Below are 17,422 nucleotides of genomic sequence, written 5' to 3' on the forward strand. Positions count from 1 at the left end.
ATCCCCCGTAGAAAAAAAAATTCTGTCTATATACACCCGAGACGGACCATGCAAGTCCATATTGGATAATGTTTGGATAATGTTGCAAAGAGTGAGATCCACACAGAGAGAGAGAGAGAGAGAGAGAGAGAGAAAAAAGAGAGAGTTCTGCATGTTGTCAATTTCGTGTTTACATTTTTTTCTTTTCGTAAAAAATGAAATTCTGAAATTCTGAAAATTCTTTCTTTTAATTAATTTAAATGTTTATCAGCCTCATCATCCACCACATATACATATACTGCCTGCCCATATCATGAATAGATAAAATTCTGAAATTATTCTAGAAGTTTTTCAATTCTTTTCAAATTGAATTTTTCAAAAATTCAAAATTCAAAAAACGCTAGTCAATGAAAGCCATAAAACGTTATATTTGTCTTTTATTTACATTATTTTTTGTATATATTTTATATCGTTTAATATTATTATTGAATGATCAAAATGGATATTGTTTCAAACAACAAAATAATAATCGCAAATCAACAATTATCAAGAATATTACCATATCAGCAACGAGAAAAAGTTTCTATCAAATGGAAAAGATTTTTCAATCTAAACAACGATTTGAAGCGAATGATAATGACGATGACGACGAGGATGATGACCATACTGGTCTAAATTGTCGAATGGATTCGGAATGTTTTGATTTTAATCAATGTCCACATGGTAAAGATTTACGTATCTATATTTATCCATTGGATAATAATCTAGTGGAACATACAAGCATTATATTTCGTAAAATTGTTGCATTCATTCGGCAATCAAAATATTATGAACCGGATCCGAAAAAAGCCTGTTTATTCATATCGAATTTCGATACATTAGATCGTGATCGTCGTTCATATAATTTTAATAAAAATCCAAATTATTCATCTACAATGAAATTGATGAATGATGGTCGTAATCATTTAATGTTTAATCTTTATTCAGGTTCATGGCCTGATTATAATGGTAAATATTTTTGGTTATTTTTTTTTTTTTGGTTTTTCTAAGAATTTTGTTTTCGTTCATTTAGAATTGGATTTTTCCGGAATTGAATATCCAAAATATTCAATATTGATAAAAGCATCAATGTCATATGAAAATTATCGCCCTGGTTTTGATATATCATTTCCATTGTTTATGGAAAATCATCCGGATCGTGGCCCACAACAATTAAATCATCCCAATAATAATCATTTCAAACAAAATAATAACAATAATAATGGTGGCCTGGATAAAAACGTTGAAACCGTTAATGCCGATATGATAAAATCAACAAAATATTTAATGGTTTTTAAAGGAAAACGTTATACATATGGTATTGGTGGTGAAACAAGAAATTCATTATATCATTTACATAATGGAAAAGATATTCTTATTTATACAACATGTAAACATGGTAAAAAATGGAAAGAATTTGTTGATGAACGTTGTGATCAGGATAATGCTGAATATGATAGGTATGGTTTTGATTTGTTTTCTTTAACGGTTATTATCATTATTATCACTGTTTGTTCTGTTGTTTTTCACTAGACACAATTATCAAACATTAATGAAAAATTCAACATTTTGTTTAGTACCAAGAGGACGACGATTAGGATCATATCGTTTTCTGGAAGCATTAAGTTTTGGTTGTATACCAATTGTATTAAGTAATTCATGGGTATTACCATTCAATGAAATTATTGATTGGCCATCAGCTATTGTTATGGCTGATGAACGTTTAGTATTTCAGATTCCCGATCAAATACGTTCATTATCACGTTTTGAAATTGAATCAATGCGATTACAGTATGTAGTTTGTATTTGTATTTTAGGTTTTTTTAAACTAAAAATTTTGTTTTCTTTTGCAGAGGAATATTCTTGTACAATAATTATTTTTCATCAATCGGTCGAATCTTAATGACAACAATATCAATAATTGAAGATCGTATCAATATACATTGGTGTCGTGAATCATTCCTTTGGAATGTTGCAAATAAATCCCCACTAACACCATTATGGATTGATCAACGTTATAATATGAATATGATTGATGCATTTCCAAAATATGGTATATCGATTGTTGAACAACAACAACAACAACAAGGTTTTACAGCCATAATTACTGTTTCAAGAGTTATATCATATTTTCAACTAAATAAATTTCTACGTGTAAGTTTATTATCATCAAAATTTGTAAGAAAAATTATTATATTATGGTCATTGAAAACAACCGATGTATTTAAACAATTATTACATTTACAATCGATACATCCATCATTGATATTGATTGAAATATCATCATCAACGACGACGACTAATGATGAAATGAAACATAATAATAATCGTTTTATTTGCTGTTTTAATCATTCGGCAATCAAAACCGATGCCATTTTTCATTTTGATCCTGAAAGTAATCTTATCACTGAAGAGGTAAGTTTTTGACTGATTTGAAATTCACTTCTGAAATTAATTTCCCAAATTTCTCTTTCCCAGATTGATTTTGCCTATCTTGTTTGGGAATCATTTTCCGAACGTTTAATCGGTTTCAGTGTACGTGATCATTATTTTGATAATGTTAAAAATCAATGGACCTATACTTCGAAATGGACAAATCAATATTCAATAATTCTATTCGATGCTGTTATCTATCATAAGTATGTTAATGATGTTCTGTTTTCTTTTTTGAATTCTATTAACACCTTGTTTCACCTAACAACACAGGTATTATAATTATCTTTATTATGAACATATTTATTCAAAAAATCTAAATGGTACATTAAATTTGGATGAAGAATGTTCTGGGTTAGCATTTAGTAAGTTTAATTTTTGTTTTGTTATTCATTGATTTTTGATTTTGTGTTTTTTTCTTTGATTACCCCATTAGATTTCCTAATCAGCCATATAATCCGTGAAAGTCCATTAAAAGTAACGCAAAGAAAAAAAACCATATCTGGTATTGGTAATACATTGTTTGATTCATGGATGGCATGGATTGATCGAAAATCTTGTTTTCAAAAATTAATCAAATTATTTGGCTATATACCATTGATGAAATCTAAAATACGTTTTGAACCATTATTATATAAAGATGATGTTAGTTCAATGCGTAAAAAATATCGTAAATTAGAAATGGTTGCCTGAATTTTTGAATTGCTAAAAACGAATCTTTTTTCATTTTTTAAATGTGATATTTATCATTCTCATTCTCATTTTGTTCTGTTTTTGTTTTCGATTTTATCAAATTTTCATTATTAAAATTCATTTTTTTTCTTTAAATTTTTCAAAAAAAAAATCATTTCAAAAAGAGAAAAAAAATGAGACTGCGTCAAAGCAGCTGAGCATCAAAATTTATTGTTGTCGTCGTCGTTGTGTGTCGCTACAATCGCTGGATATATGTTTTTTCTCTCTCTTTGTTTTTGTTTGTTGTTTTCGTTCGTTTGTTGTCATGCAGCATTTTGTTCGATGTTTTCTGTGTTTCAACAAAGAAAATTGAATGCGTATTGATGGTGATGATTGAAGAAGAAGATGGTGATGAAAATCGTCATCAACAAACAAATAAACAAACAAACAATGGAATAAATGATAATCATCGTCACGAAAGATGTTGAAGAATTATGAATAATCAAAATCTTTTTTTGATTCAAAAACTTTGATATATGTGTGTAATGTGATGTGATGTGATGTTTTGACCAAAAGTGAATATTCTTGACAATTTTTACTAACATAAGTTTAATTTCTGGGAAGAATTTGGCTTGCCATTTCATTTTAAACATGAAAAAAAAAGAAATGATACGATTCTGATTCTGAACAAGTCATTCGATTCGTTTAATAATTTTTTGTGATAAAAAAGAAAATTCGTATAAAAATTTGTGTTATTTTCCTGGTTTAGTTTGAATTCAGTATTCGTCTTCATTGGTTATATTTTATCATCTTTTTTTCTGTTTTTTCTGTTCAAGCACCAACAACAAAACCAGTCAACAACAGCAAAACATTCGAATTCTTAATTTATGTTCGAATTCGAATCGAGTTAGTTTTTTTCTGTTCGTTTTGTTTTTTAATTCGAAAATTCTTGAAACAAAAAAAAAAAAATACTTGATTATTATTGCTTGACTTGACTTTTGGTTTCAATTGTGTTTTTCACACTTTGAACATTTCAAAAACAACAAAAATCATTCTTTTATTTTTCAATAATAATTACAATATACACAATGGGCAATTGTCTTAAAACAGTATCATCACATGATGATATATCATTATTACGTGATAGTGCACCAACAGCACAACGTGAATCATCCGATCATCAATCATTATCAGTGGCCAATATATTTAATCAAACACAACAACATCAACAACAACAGAATTATGCACAGACACATTTTGCCTTGGATTCGGATGCAGGTAGTTCAACAACAACAACCGCAACACGTAATATTGTTAATGCTATTCTGATTGGTAGTACACATCATCCACAACAACAACAGGTAAAAAACTAATGTCATTAACCCTTTGAACTTTTTTTGATTGACGTGTTTTTCGGTGTTTTTTTTGTTGTTTTCGAAAAAATATAGGAAAATAATCCGGGAACATTATTATTTTATCCATCACCAAATGTTAGTCGACAAGTAAATCAATTAACCGAAGAAGAACAGATAAAAATTGCACAAAGAATCGGTCTAATACAACATTTACCAACTGGATCATATGATGGTTGTAAAAAAAATCGAGAGTAAGTTTGTTTTCGCTAAAATATATGATCGGTAATTAACGAATTGTTTTTTCTTTTCTTTCAAAAGATGTGTGATATGTATGATTGAATTTTTAATCGATGATCCAATACGTTTTTTACCTTGTATGCATATTTATCATACAAAATGTATTGATGATTGGTTAATGCGTTCATTAACATGTCCATCATGTATGGAACCGGTTGATGCAGCATTATTATCTGCTTATCAGACTGATTGATTTTTTTTGGGAACGAAATTGGGTGATTGTCGTTGGCAAAAACAAAATATCTAAAATAATGTTTTCGAATCATGATAAAAGAGAGATTCCTATTCGATAATTCTTTTGTAAATCATCATTATCATCATTAATTAATTAATTTAGCAATCAATTTTCAACGTTATCATTCATCATTCGTCATTCATTCATCCATATAGAATTTATATTTTCAAATTACATCATTTGCCGAAATGAGAGAAGGAAATTTTACATCAATCAGTTCTTCATCGTCATCGCATCATCCAAATCATCAACAACAACAACAACAACAACAAATTCAGCGAAGAAACAAAACAAAAAAATTATTCTACATCAAATTCTAGTCGCTATGAATTTTTTTTTCATGAATTCTCTTTCATTCATCATCATCATCATTTTTTTAAGTTACAATTTTCAACAGGATAAATTCTGACATGAATTGACAAAAACACACACACCATTAACACTTACGCAATTACAACTACAAAAAAAAATCTGCAGATTTCTGTTTTCTAAAAATTTGTAATTCCGAAATAATAATAAGACTAAAATTATTAACCCCCGCCTACCCTCCCTACAAAAAAAACAAACGAAAACAACATGATGATATTGATCAATTTTGATTTTCAAAAAAAAAAAATGGCAAGAATTTGTTGTTGTTGTTGTTTGTTTTTTAAATGTTGTTTTTTTTAATGTAAAACGAATGAGAAAAAAGAGGAAAGAGTTGATTGAAAAAAATAAATCCCTTGTTTTTAATAAGAAAATGAAATGAAATGAATTTTTCACTGCGAAAATATTTTTCCTATGACTAAATCAATGAAGAAGAAGAAAAAATTCAAGGTAAATTTTTTCATTTTTGTTTTGTTTTTCTGATTAACTAAATTACTTGCTATAGCCAGTAAAAAGTAGCTAACTACTACGCATTATTGATTTTCATCAGAAAATTTTTTTTCTGTTTTGTCATTTGGTTGAATAGGTGATCCAGAAAATGGTAACAAAAATGTAGCAAAAAAAAATGTTTTTTCTCGAGAATTTGCTACAATCATTTTATTTATTTGTTGAATGATTATTAAGCTGATTGATTAATCCTAAAAGTATCAAAAGATTATTTTTCATTTCTTCATTTGTTATCTACCATATTTTTTGGTGATAATTGTTGTTGTTGTAATCGAGAAATTGATAATGTTTTTTTTTTTTGAGCAAAAATGAGATTAAGGATTCAATCGAAACAAAACAAACAAACAAAGTTGATTGATGAATGGTGTTAGTTGTAAAATAAGCAACAAAAAAAGCAAAAAGAAGTTTCTTTTTTTCTATACTCATCATCATATTACATAATTAACTTGTAACCATCCCGGATGTTTTTCTTTCAATTTCTCTTTCTCTCTCTCTCTCTCTATTCATCGTATATTGATCTTTCAACTTTCTTTCTTTCTGTGACAAACATCAACAACCGAATGTAAGTATTCATTCATTCATCCATTCATTCAGTCAGTCAGGGTTATTATCATCATATTTCATTCAAAAGAAAATCTTCAAAGAAAAAATCTTCAAGAATTATCGTTCGAATCGAAAGAAAATTTTTGTGTACCCAAAACATTTGTTTTCGAATGTTTTTTTTTTAAATGGCCATATGTTGTCGTTTGTAGTAGTGGAAGATATCTTTATTTTGATTGGTTCACCAATTTCCAATGAAATGGACACAGCCCATCAAAGTAGTGGCAGTAGTGGTAGAAGCATTCTGGAAGAGAGAAAAAAATTTTGTCAACAAAATTTTATGGGAAAAACAACAAAAAAAAACATTCGAAAACAAAATGCTATCGGACGGATAATGACGTGGGGTTCAAAACTATCAATTCGATTTAAACAAAAATGATTTTTTCGAACAAAAAAATGATTACAGTTAGAAATTGATGTAGCCAACAACAACAAAAAGAAAAACATTAATGCAATCACATCCATATTTTCTGGCTGTTTGTTTGCAGAGTGGTTATGGTGAAAACGAGAAAATTATTGACATTTTATTAGCGATGGTGATTTACTTTTTGTGATGCAACGAGAAAAAAAAAATCTTCACTTCAATAACAATAATGATAATGGTGGTAATTAAATTTGATTAAGTTTATCATCTCCGTCCTCATTGAATGATCATAATTTATCGATCATCGTCGTCGTTGATAATTCATTCATTCATTCATTCATGGTGTACCATTTGTAACGGCCAACTAACCCCGAAAATTTCGACAACAACAACAAAAAACGCACAAAACGAATTGTGATTTTTTCTGATTTGCTCATCATCCCCATCATTATCATCATTATCATCGAAATATCAAACATTCATTTTGGCTACAGTCATTCAGAAAAAGGATCAAACAATCATAATCGAACAACAAACAAAACGTTCGATATCGAACGATGATTCATTTTTTTTTCTTTGATCATAATATTCGAATGTAATCGATACATTTGATAAATATTTTTCATATCAAACGCACGCACAAAAAATTGGTCGTTTTTAATTTTTTTCTTCTGATTTTTTTGATTTTATCAAGTGAACTTTGTGAATTTGTTTTTGATTTTTACCAAGTGTTATTCTTTCTCTCGTCGTCAATTAGCATCCTATTTTTTTCTGGAAAATTTTTTCAGTTCCAGAAAACGAAAAATCCATCCAAAATGTCTTCAGTGTTTGATATATTCATTATTTTCATTCTGATCCTTCCGTTTGAATCAACATTTGGAAAATTAGAAGGTCCAAATATTTGTACAACAAAAGAAACGTAGGTTTTTTTTGTGCAAGAGAAAACAGATTCTGATTTTGACATTTTAATCTCTTGTTTTTTGGCTAATTTTTTTTTCCTATAGAAAACCAATTAAATATGAGGTTCAAATTCCAAAACCACAAGAAATACGTACAGTTGGTTGGTGTTTACAGATACCGCCTAGATGTCCAAAATTAAAGTATGTTGTTTTTGTTTTGTTTTGTTTTTTATCTGATTTCCAAGCAAACAACAAAACAAAATCATTGAACTTTTATGTAATTTTTCGATTGATTTTTGTTGTTTTCGTTGTTGATTTCCGATTGATTTTTGTTTTAATTTCTGAGAATTTTCTGTCTTTTTTGAAATAGAGTCGTTTATCGTATGGAAACAATAACAAAATTTCGTAATGATTCACAAATCATTGAACATTGTTGTGATGGTTTTTATGAAGTTGATAATCGTTGTTTACGTAAGTTTTACTGTTGATTGATTTTGATCTGATAATTCTCTTGTCTCTTCTTCCCTAGCCATCTGTAAAGAACAATGTATCCATGGAAAATGTATCAAACCAGATATTTGTCAATGTGAACCAGGGTAAATCAGATTTTCTTTCCTTTTCGTTCGATTTTGATAATGATTCGATTTTCTTTTCTTTTTGATTTAGTTGGGGTGGAAATAGTTGTAATAAAAGTAAGTTTCGAGTTTTTGTTTTCTGTTGTTTTGAAATTTGAAATTTGATTTTTTTCTTTTTTGTTTTGTTTTTTTGATTCCACCAAACAAAAGCTTGTCCAAATCTTCATTTTGGTACAAATTGTGAAAAAAAATGTGAATGTATAAATGGTGCAAATTGTGATCCAGTAACTGGTGAATGTATTTGTTCTGAAGGATGGTTTGGAAAAAATTGTAATCAACCATGTCCTCATGGTCATTTTGGTCATAATTGTATACAATTATGTCAATGTGAACAAGGTGATTGTGATCAAAAAACTGGCCAATGTAAATGTTATCCAGGATTTAGTGGTGCACTTTGTGATCGAAAATGTCCGGAAGGAAAACATGGTCCGGATTGTCAAAATATTTGTCATTGTCAAAATAATGCAACTTGTAATCATATTAATGGTGAATGTATTTGTCCATCTGGTTGGTCAGGTGAATTTTGTAAAGAATCTTGTTCATTGAAAAATCGTTGGGGTTCAAATTGTTTAAATGAATGTGAATGTTTTAATGGTGGTGTTTGTCATCCGGTTACCGGTGAATGTCAATGGTAAAAATTTTTGATTTTTTAATGTTTTGATTTAATTTTTAATTTCTTTTCTTAATAGTTCGGCTGGTTTTACTGGGAAAAAATGTGAAATTGAATGTCCAGATAATAAATATGGTCCGAATTGTCTTTTTACTTGTAATTGTGAAAATGATGCAAAATGTGATCGTATAAATGGAACTTGTATATGTTCAAAAGGTTATACTGGACCTACTTGTGCTGATCGTGAATGTCCATTAGGAAAATATGGACTAGATGATGGTTGTAATAAACAATGTCAATGTCATAGTAACAACACGATTCGTTGTGATCCATTTGATGGTTCATGTAAATGTAAACCTGGTTTTAAAGATTATTGTTATAAACAATGTTCACCACCATATTATGGTGATGATTGTAAACGTATTTGTGATTGTGAAAATGGTCTTTGTCATCATATAACTGGTGATTGTATTTGTAATGCTGGTTGGACTGGTGAAAAATGTTTAAAACAATGTTTTGCCGGTACGTATGGTATTGGTTGTGCACAGAAATGTATCTGTTTTGGTAATGTTCGTTGTAATCCAGAAAATGGTCAGGTACGTGATTTTCTTTCTGATTTGAAATTCTGATAAAATTTTTGAAATATTTCTTCGTTTTGTGAAAATAGTGTGATTGTCCGGCCGGATTTTCAGGTCTAAAATGTAATCGACCATGTCCACCACAAAAATTTGGTGAAAAATGTTCAAATGATTGTCGTTGTCAAAATAATGGTGCTTGTAATCCTGTTAATGGTACATGTACATGTTTACCTGGTTATACTGGAATTGATTGCAGGTAAACAAATCCATCAATAATTTGATCAATAATCGATTAATTCGTTCGTTCTATTTTCTATTTTCGTTTCTATGTAGCCATAAATGTGCCAGTGGTTCATTTGGTTTAAATTGTAAATATGAATGTGATTGTAATCAGGAACATACAAAAATTTGTAATCATATAACTGGTTAGTATAATGTGATTTAGCATAAAAAAAAACATTGATTAATTTGTTTTGATTTATTAATGTAAATATAGGTGAATGTATTTGTCATCCTGGATATGAAGGTCAAAAATGTGAACATAAAATTCAATGTCCTACAGGAAAATATGGTGAAAATTGTCAACAAAATTGCCATTGTGATGATAATGATGATGAACGAAAATTATCCTGTGATTATAATGATGGTGATAATTGTTTTTGTCCACTTGGTCGATATGGTAATCATTGTAATCAAAAGGTTTGTTTGTGATGGTTACATTTCTTGGGTGATAATCCTCAATGTTTTTTGTTTTCAAAAAAAAATTCAGTGTCAAAGTGGATCATTTGGCCGAAACTGTGTACAAGATTGTCCATTATGTATGCATTCAAATCAAACATGTAATCCAGTGAATGGATCATGTTTATGTTTACCTGGTTATAGTGGATTTTTTTGTGAAAAAACTTGTCAAGAAGGAACATTTGGTCATGAATGTCGAAAAAAATGTGATTGTTCAACAATTGGTGGACAATGTGATCATGAAACAGGAAAATGTATTTGTTATCCTGGTTGGCAAGGATCAACTTGTACGAAAAAATGTGATGAAGATACATATGGTTTAGAATGTCGACAACATTGTAAATGTCAAAATGGTGCAACATGTCGTGCAACGGATGGTGTTTGTTTTTGTAAAGATGGTTATATGGGAACATTATGTTCAGAAATTTGTCCAGATGGTTTTTATGGTACAAATTGTTTATTATCATGTGAATGTCCATTAGGAAATTATGTTTGTGATCCGGTTATTGGTTGTACTTGTAAATTAGGATTTACAGGTAAAAATTGTGAAATGTTTATTACGATTGCAAGTGCACAACAAATCGAAGAAATATCTACCGGTTCATCAATTGGTTTTTGGTTATTATTGTTTGTAATGGCCATATTTGCAACGACAATGTTTTTCATTTATTATCGTAAACGATTGAATATCAAAGATTTATCATATTATGTTCAATATTTTAATCATCATTCATCGATGGAACCAAGACATTTTGATAATCCTGTTTATTCATCAACATCAACAACAGCAGCAGCCGCAGCAGCATCATCATCAATGACAACATCTTCATCAGGTTTATTAAATAATTGTACACATATCAATAATGGTTTTGGTGGTAAAAATATTAATTTGATTCAAAATTCAAAATTTAATGATTTTGAAAAACCATCGTTGCCATCAACGACTTTTGGTATTGGTTCATCATCGAATCATTATGAAGTTCCGAATAATAATGTATATCATACAATTGATGAAGAAAAATCAAAATTATCGGATAAAATAAGTAATTTATATCATACAATTGATGAAATGAATCAGATAAAATCATTGACAAATAATGACCAGCGGCCCATTGATAATTGTAAGTTTTTACCCTTTTGTTTTTTGGTTTTACTTATTTTGATGGTTTCATTTACGTTTTTTTAGTAAATTTTCTTCAACAAACTGGTAGTACGTCGATGATGACAACGACATGTCCAGATGATTATGATGTTCCACGTTCATTATCATCGACAGCAGCAACAAAAACAACATTACCATCAATTTTAAATCAACCATTACCACCAATATCATCACAACGACAATTACAATCAAATCAACCAACTATTCATCAATATCAGAATCTTATTAAAAGTAGTGAATTGATTGATAATAATGATAATGATGATGATGATGATATTGATGCCATTAAAATGGCAAATAAAAAATTGGACAATCATTGATCATGAGAATTTCTTGGGACATTTGCAAAAAGACAATCCAAATCTATCAATCAAAAATGTCGATCAATTTCCATAATCATCATCACCATCGCGTGTCTATAAACTAATTTTATTTCATTGAAAATGCATTCATTTTGTTTTTTTCGTGTAAATTTTTCTAAAAATTTTCTAATCAACTTTTGTATGCATTTAATTCAATCTTCCATCTTTAAGATTTTATATTGATTTTATTTTTTTCGTCAAACAATTTTTTTTATTCAGTCGACATTTATTATTCTGGAATTTTTTTTTTTATTAATTAATTATCACCTGTGATATTTCTTTGCATCAACATATGATATGCACAATGATTCTATTTTTTTCTATCGATTTTTTTAAAAATTAAATAAAAACCTTATTCTTTTATCAAAAGATTTTTACCTTTTGATTATTTGAGATTTCAAATATCAACTGCCACTACAACAAAAACATCTACAAAACACAAAATATAACTACTACTATAAAGAATACGAAAATGGTATTTATCATTCGATAATGCTACTACTTCTCTATGGAAAAAAAACACAGAATAAAAGTAAACTATTCGAATAATCTGACTCCATCCCTTTTCAACATAGTTCTTGACCACTATGATGAATATTCTATTAATATTCACCCTCTTACCTATGGCCACTACGTTTTTTTGTTCGTTAAAGTTCGAATTGCAGACAGCGAATGAATATTTTTTTTTTTTACCTGCCGCGCTCTTCATTGATAATCGTTATAATCTACTCCAGGTAAAAAAAAAGCTTGCTTGATTTATTGTGGGGGGATGATTTTTACCTTTTCTCTTTTGGATGAGCAACATCGACATCGGTCTCGAATGTGAGAATAAATTCAAGTTTTTTTTTCGTTTCGTTATTTTTGTTGTGATTAGTCATCACCATCACCACCACCACCACCACCACCACCTAAATTGACCAATGCCACCATTTTTTTTTCAGTTGGTTGGTTGTTTTTGTTATATAATTTATAAGTTATTATAATGATGATAACTTCTTAGAATCTCATCATTTCTCATCATCATTATCATTATCATCTTTTTCTTTGCCAAAAAAAAAAACAATGAGAACCTGATTTTTTTTTTTGCTTCAAAAGTTGGGTTCGTAATTATCACGACCATTATCGTCACAGTGTCATTGTCTTTTGTCGTTTGTTTTTTGCTTCGTATACGGCTCACCTCATCATCATCAACAACGGCGAATGATGACAACAGCATAAAAAAAGCACCCATTTTTTTTTGTCTTAGCATGGACAAATTCATCATAAGCATGGAATAATGAAAGAAAATCGTTTTTGTCATTCATTTTTTTGTTGTTGAACTTTGTCTTTGAAAAATGACCAAACAACAAGTAAACGAAATTATCATCTTCTTAATGTGAAATTCAACTGATCATCATTATTGGCCATTGAAAAAAAATTTCCATATTCCACACCATTCAAATTATTCAACCAGAAAACTTGAAAGTTGTTTTTTAAATGTAAGTCATTTTCTTTTTCTTCTTCTTCTATAGATCTTTGATTTCTTTTTGAAAAAAAATGCGAATCAAAATCAGTATCGAATCCGTAGTTTCATCGATGAAATAGATGAACAAATAGTGTGATTACATATTTAAGATATTTGCTTGTTTGTTTGTTTGTTTGTTTAAACATCCGATTGAAATATTAAAAAAAAGAACAATTTTGTATAAATTATGCTTGTGTGTGTGTAGGTGTAGGTGGGTTAAGAACCTGTCTTCTTTAAATAAAAAACAAACAAACAAAGAAAAATTGAAATCATCAAGTGGTTGGAATAAAAAAAAGGTAAACAACATTCTTTATCTAACCATCTTTGGTCGATGATTCTTTTTTGTTGTTGATTGATTGATTCATTCATTCATTCATTCATTCAATCAATCAATTTCTTCATCTTGACATTTGATGATGATGATGATTTGTATCCGAATCAGTGTAAATCAAATCAAAAAACATGTACGAACGAACGAACGAAAAAACCAATTTTAAATTCGATTCGATATTTTTTTCCCCACCAATATTCATTTTATTTTCAACAACATTTGTTTTGTTTTGTTTCACACATTTTTTTTCTTCTTTTGATTGTCTTATTTTTTACCTGGAAAAAGAAATCTGTTGTCGATCTAGTTTGGAAAAAATCAAATCACGTTCTTTTACCTACATTCATTCACACAGGTAAGATTCATTGGTTTATTTTTGGAATCTTTCAACAACAACAACAAATTCGCCCAAATTTTGTTTTTTTTGATTTATATCATTTTATTTCATTATCTTCATTCAACAATGGCTGTGAATTATTTTTTTCTTCTGTTTTCTGCTGTTGTTTTGTTTCAGAAATTAATCATTTATTGTCTTTTTCAGGGCGCTTTTTAAACTTGTTTTTTTAATAATAAATTTGTCAGCTCCCCCCATCATTCAACAAAATCTTTTTTGGATTTTTTTTATAATCAAAAAAAACAGTAATCAGTTTTGTTTTTCAATGAAAATTCAATTTTCATCTGATCACCTGTGCAAATTTTGATTGCTGTCGTTTCGTTTACCTTTTGGATTGAACGAAAGTGTTGACCACTTTTTGCTTGCTTGTGTTTCAAATTAATAATTTTTTTTGTTGTTGTCCAATTTCCATTACATCCTCTTCAAATCTTGTCATATTTTAATAATAATTTTCTCTCTGTTTGTTTGTTTGTTTGCATATATGTTTTGTTTTTTGTATAATTTTGAATTTTGCATCTTTGCATCTGCCAATTTTGTATGGCTTGTACCTTTTCCAATGTATGTTTCAGAAATTTTTTTTTTCCTGATTGTGTTGACCATAAATAATCTTTTCTCTTTTTCATTAATTTTTCTCTCTTTTTAAATTGTTTTCCAATTTGATCCATAAAAAACACTAATGCCTATTCATTTTTTCTGGAAACTTTTTTGTTGTTTGGAATACATTAATGATGATGGCAGTGGTCTTGGAACAATTTCCTTTTCTCTTTTCAGCTTTTTTTTTGCTGTTCCATAAAACGTTTGTTTGTCCATCCTGAACAGCATCCGCAAATGTTCATCATTTTAAATGGAAGAAAAACAAATTTTTTGAGTAAAACACTTGTTGTTGGCCATAGAATTCAATCATAATTATCATTAGATTTCCTATTATTGTCTATGTTTCTACGCAAAACAATTCGTCATCATCATTTTGATACAATAATTTGAATTGAATTGAATTGAAATATCTTCGTTTTTTTGGTCATAGTGAATGGATCCCAATTTCCCTATTATCTTTTCTTTTTTGTATTTGAATATCGGTAACAATTGGATATTTTGTTCGTTTGTTTGTTGTTTTGTCCACTGATGACCGATCCGTTTGTGTGAATTTTTTTTTTTGTTATTTTGTTTTGGTCCTTTCAATTTCCATTTCAATTCAATTGAATTTTAATCTAAATGTTTTTTTTTCTTGCATTTTCTTTTTCATCAAATACAGAGACATCCATTCCACCAAATACGATCCTTTTTCTCGAAGAAAAATTAATAATAATAATGATGATGATTGACAGCCAAATTTCAGACTAATTCTTATTGTGTCAAAAACGTTTACTTGGTGCTGTTTTGTGGTTGTTATTGAATACTCGTATATCATTCTTGAAAATATATTTTTGTAAAGATTTCAACAACAACAACAACAACAACAACAGTAAAAAAATGTCTGTACGAATTATAATCAAAATATTTTTAACATTACAATTATTATTATTAATATTTCGTCAAATGATTGATTTTGCCGGCATACAATGGTTAATGATATTAATAAATGCATTAGCCATTATAATAACTATAACTGGTTTTTTTGGTTATCTATTATTTTATATAACATTTCAATTATTTTTAATATTATATAATATTTATGTGATATGTGTTTATGCACGTTTTATAACATTGGATACATTTGGTGATATTACTTCGTCAACAACGACTAATCTATATAAATCGGATATCATTGATCATCATCATCAACAATCAAACTATCCAATTGTTCATACATCACCATTATTACCATCAGCACAATTATTATCATTTGATCAAAATTCACGTTCATTTTGGTATTTGATTGTTTCAAATCATATATCAAATATACAATCACATTTAAATCATTATAATTATCATCATCATCAACAACAACCACAATCATCACCAATTATTAAACATCTTATATCATCAACAACAACAACGGAAAACCTCAATAATCATGTTTCAACCACATCTACAACAAATCAACATCTTCATCGTCATCTATTAGATGAATCATTAGTTGATCTTTGTGTTCAATATATTGAAATTGCTATAGCATCTTTACACATTTTTATTTCGCTTTTAGCTATTGGATTGATTTTGCTAAAATATAAACATGAAAGAGATAAATTTTTACGTAATAATGATAAAAGTAAGCTCCCTGTAACCATTCATTTTATCAAGTTCAATGATTTGTAATCTTTTATTTTCTTTACTATTTTCTTTATAGCTACACCACCATTACCACCATATACGATTAAGTAAGTTTTTTGGTTAAAATCAATCCGTAATTATCATTAATTGTTTGGTTTTTTTATCCATTTTTCCATTTGAATTATTAGTCCACAAATGAATCATTATATGAGTTTTACACCATCAACAATAACAACAGCAACAACAACAACAAAAAGTTCATTATATAATCAGAATACAAATTCTGTACGAAGATCATCAAAACGTCGTCGTAGTACACGTAGTCTTTATTCACAAAAATCTAAATCCAATTCATTAGGTGCATTAAATCAAATACGTACCAATAATAATAATCATAATAATAATAATAGTGGATCATTACGTTCAACAATATCAAAACATGGACATCATCGTAAAGTGCAACATCATTATTAATGATGAATTCTATTAATAATAATAATGCTGATGTATCATTTATATCGAATAATTCACAACGTTCACAAGGTGCCAAAAGTTCAAATCATTCAAATTATGGTCAAATTAATAATAATAATAATAATGGAGTTTATGGTACAATTATCAGTACACCGGTTAATAAACCAACTGTACCATTACGAAATCAACAAAGACAACAATATCAACAACAACAACAACAACATTCATCAAGACATTCATCATTATATGGTCAAACAACAAATTATGGACCAAAATTTTTAACATCCGATTCTGAAACTGATAATTATTATCATACATTTACACCTGCTTATCTAAATAATGGTCTTGCTAATCCATTATATGGAAAACGTAATTCATATATGGATTCATCTGAAACTGCCATTTAATTTATATCATTATTATTATGGATATTTATTTTATTTATTCAACTTATTCGCTCAACAATCCAAAAAAAAATCAGCGAATCTATTTTTTTTTCATCATTATCGATCTCAATAATTTCAATTTGTTTTGTACATTTTTTTTCATTTTTATTTGTTTTAAAAAATTACCCTTTTTAATGACATCTATCGTCAACGATTTGAATCGAGTGAATTTGAATTTTTTATTCTTTTTAAAAAGCAAAAGTAAATAAATAATGATGATTATTTTTTTTAAAT

At 28.4% G+C, this 17,422-nt stretch overlaps 4 protein-coding genes across 4 annotated transcripts; all 4 read left to right on the forward strand.

Moving 5' to 3' along the window:
- The first annotated feature begins 22 nt into the window (after positions 1-22).
- On the forward strand, positions 23-3,187 carry LOC113796479 (exostosin-1a-like). Its single transcript, XM_027346769.2, has 7 exons — positions 23-987; positions 1,052-1,478; positions 1,552-1,809; positions 1,872-2,433; positions 2,497-2,657; positions 2,725-2,816; positions 2,888-3,187. Exons 1-7 carry the CDS (start codon positions 387-389, stop codon positions 3,142-3,144), a joined length of 2,358 nt encoding a protein of 785 aa, XP_027202570.2. The 5' UTR covers positions 23-386; the 3' UTR covers positions 3,145-3,187.
- Positions 3,188-3,434: 247 nt separating this feature from the next.
- Rnf11 (Ring finger protein 11) lies at positions 3,435-5,576 on the forward strand. The gene is made up of 3 exons (XM_027346780.2): positions 3,435-4,484; positions 4,572-4,729; positions 4,797-5,576. Exons 1-3 carry the CDS (start codon positions 4,212-4,214, stop codon positions 4,966-4,968), a joined length of 603 nt encoding a protein of 200 aa, XP_027202581.2. The 5' UTR covers positions 3,435-4,211; the 3' UTR covers positions 4,969-5,576.
- Positions 5,577-7,307: 1,731 nt separating this feature from the next.
- Positions 7,308-12,200, forward strand: LOC113796463 (uncharacterized). The gene is made up of 12 exons (XM_075821484.1): positions 7,308-7,766; positions 7,852-7,947; positions 8,117-8,217; positions 8,276-8,342; positions 8,413-8,438; positions 8,532-9,012; positions 9,071-9,587; positions 9,659-9,825; positions 9,903-9,994; positions 10,066-10,268; positions 10,339-11,428; positions 11,494-12,200. The coding sequence occupies exons 1-12, from the start codon at positions 7,663-7,665 to the stop codon at positions 11,787-11,789; spliced, it is 3,240 nt and encodes a 1,079-aa protein (XP_075677599.1). The 5' UTR covers positions 7,308-7,662; the 3' UTR covers positions 11,790-12,200.
- Positions 12,201-14,934: 2,734 nt separating this feature from the next.
- LOC113790472 (uncharacterized) lies at positions 14,935-17,421 on the forward strand. The gene is given in 5 exon segments (XM_075821485.1): positions 14,935-15,133; positions 15,310-16,266; positions 16,345-16,375; positions 16,457-16,721; positions 16,724-17,421. Coding segments are annotated over 4 exon segments (1,461 nt in total). The 5' UTR covers positions 14,935-15,133; positions 15,310-15,527; the 3' UTR covers positions 17,150-17,421.
- The last annotated feature ends 1 nt before the right edge of the window (position 17,422 follows it).

Source organism: Dermatophagoides pteronyssinus, unplaced genomic scaffold, assembly GCF_027571235.1.
Source record: "Dermatophagoides pteronyssinus isolate colony J.1.1.1.1 unplaced genomic scaffold, Derpt_VIB-CSIC_2022.12 sq0011, whole genome shotgun sequence".
NCBI classification, from domain to species: Eukaryota; Metazoa; Arthropoda; class Arachnida; order Sarcoptiformes; family Pyroglyphidae; genus Dermatophagoides; species Dermatophagoides pteronyssinus.

Bases quoted from the DNA above. Each gene is read 5' to 3' on its own strand.
- LOC113796479 (XM_027346769.2), top strand. From the start codon at position 387: ATGAAAGCCATAAAACGTTATATTTGTCTTTTATTTACATTATTTTTT. The intron at 1,479-1,551 runs GTATGGTTTTGA...GTTTTTCACTAG, and splicing joins GATAATGCTGAATATGATAG to ACACAATTATCAAACATTAA. The intron at 2,658-2,724 runs GTATGTTAATGA...CTAACAACACAG, and splicing joins GATGCTGTTATCTATCATAA to GTATTATAATTATCTTTATT.
- Rnf11 (XM_027346780.2), top strand. From the start codon at position 4,212: ATGGGCAATTGTCTTAAAACAGTATCATCACATGATGATATATCATTA. The intron at 4,485-4,571 runs GTAAAAAACTAA...GAAAAAATATAG, and splicing joins ATCATCCACAACAACAACAG to GAAAATAATCCGGGAACATT. The intron at 4,730-4,796 runs GTAAGTTTGTTT...TTCTTTCAAAAG, and splicing joins GGTTGTAAAAAAAATCGAGA to ATGTGTGATATGTATGATTG.
- LOC113796463 (XM_075821484.1), top strand. From the start codon at position 7,663: ATGTCTTCAGTGTTTGATATATTCATTATTTTCATTCTGATCCTTCCG. The intron at 7,767-7,851 runs GTAGGTTTTTTT...TTTTTCCTATAG, and splicing joins ATTTGTACAACAAAAGAAAC to AAAACCAATTAAATATGAGG. The intron at 8,439-8,531 runs GTAAGTTTCGAG...ACCAAACAAAAG, and splicing joins TGGAAATAGTTGTAATAAAA to CTTGTCCAAATCTTCATTTT.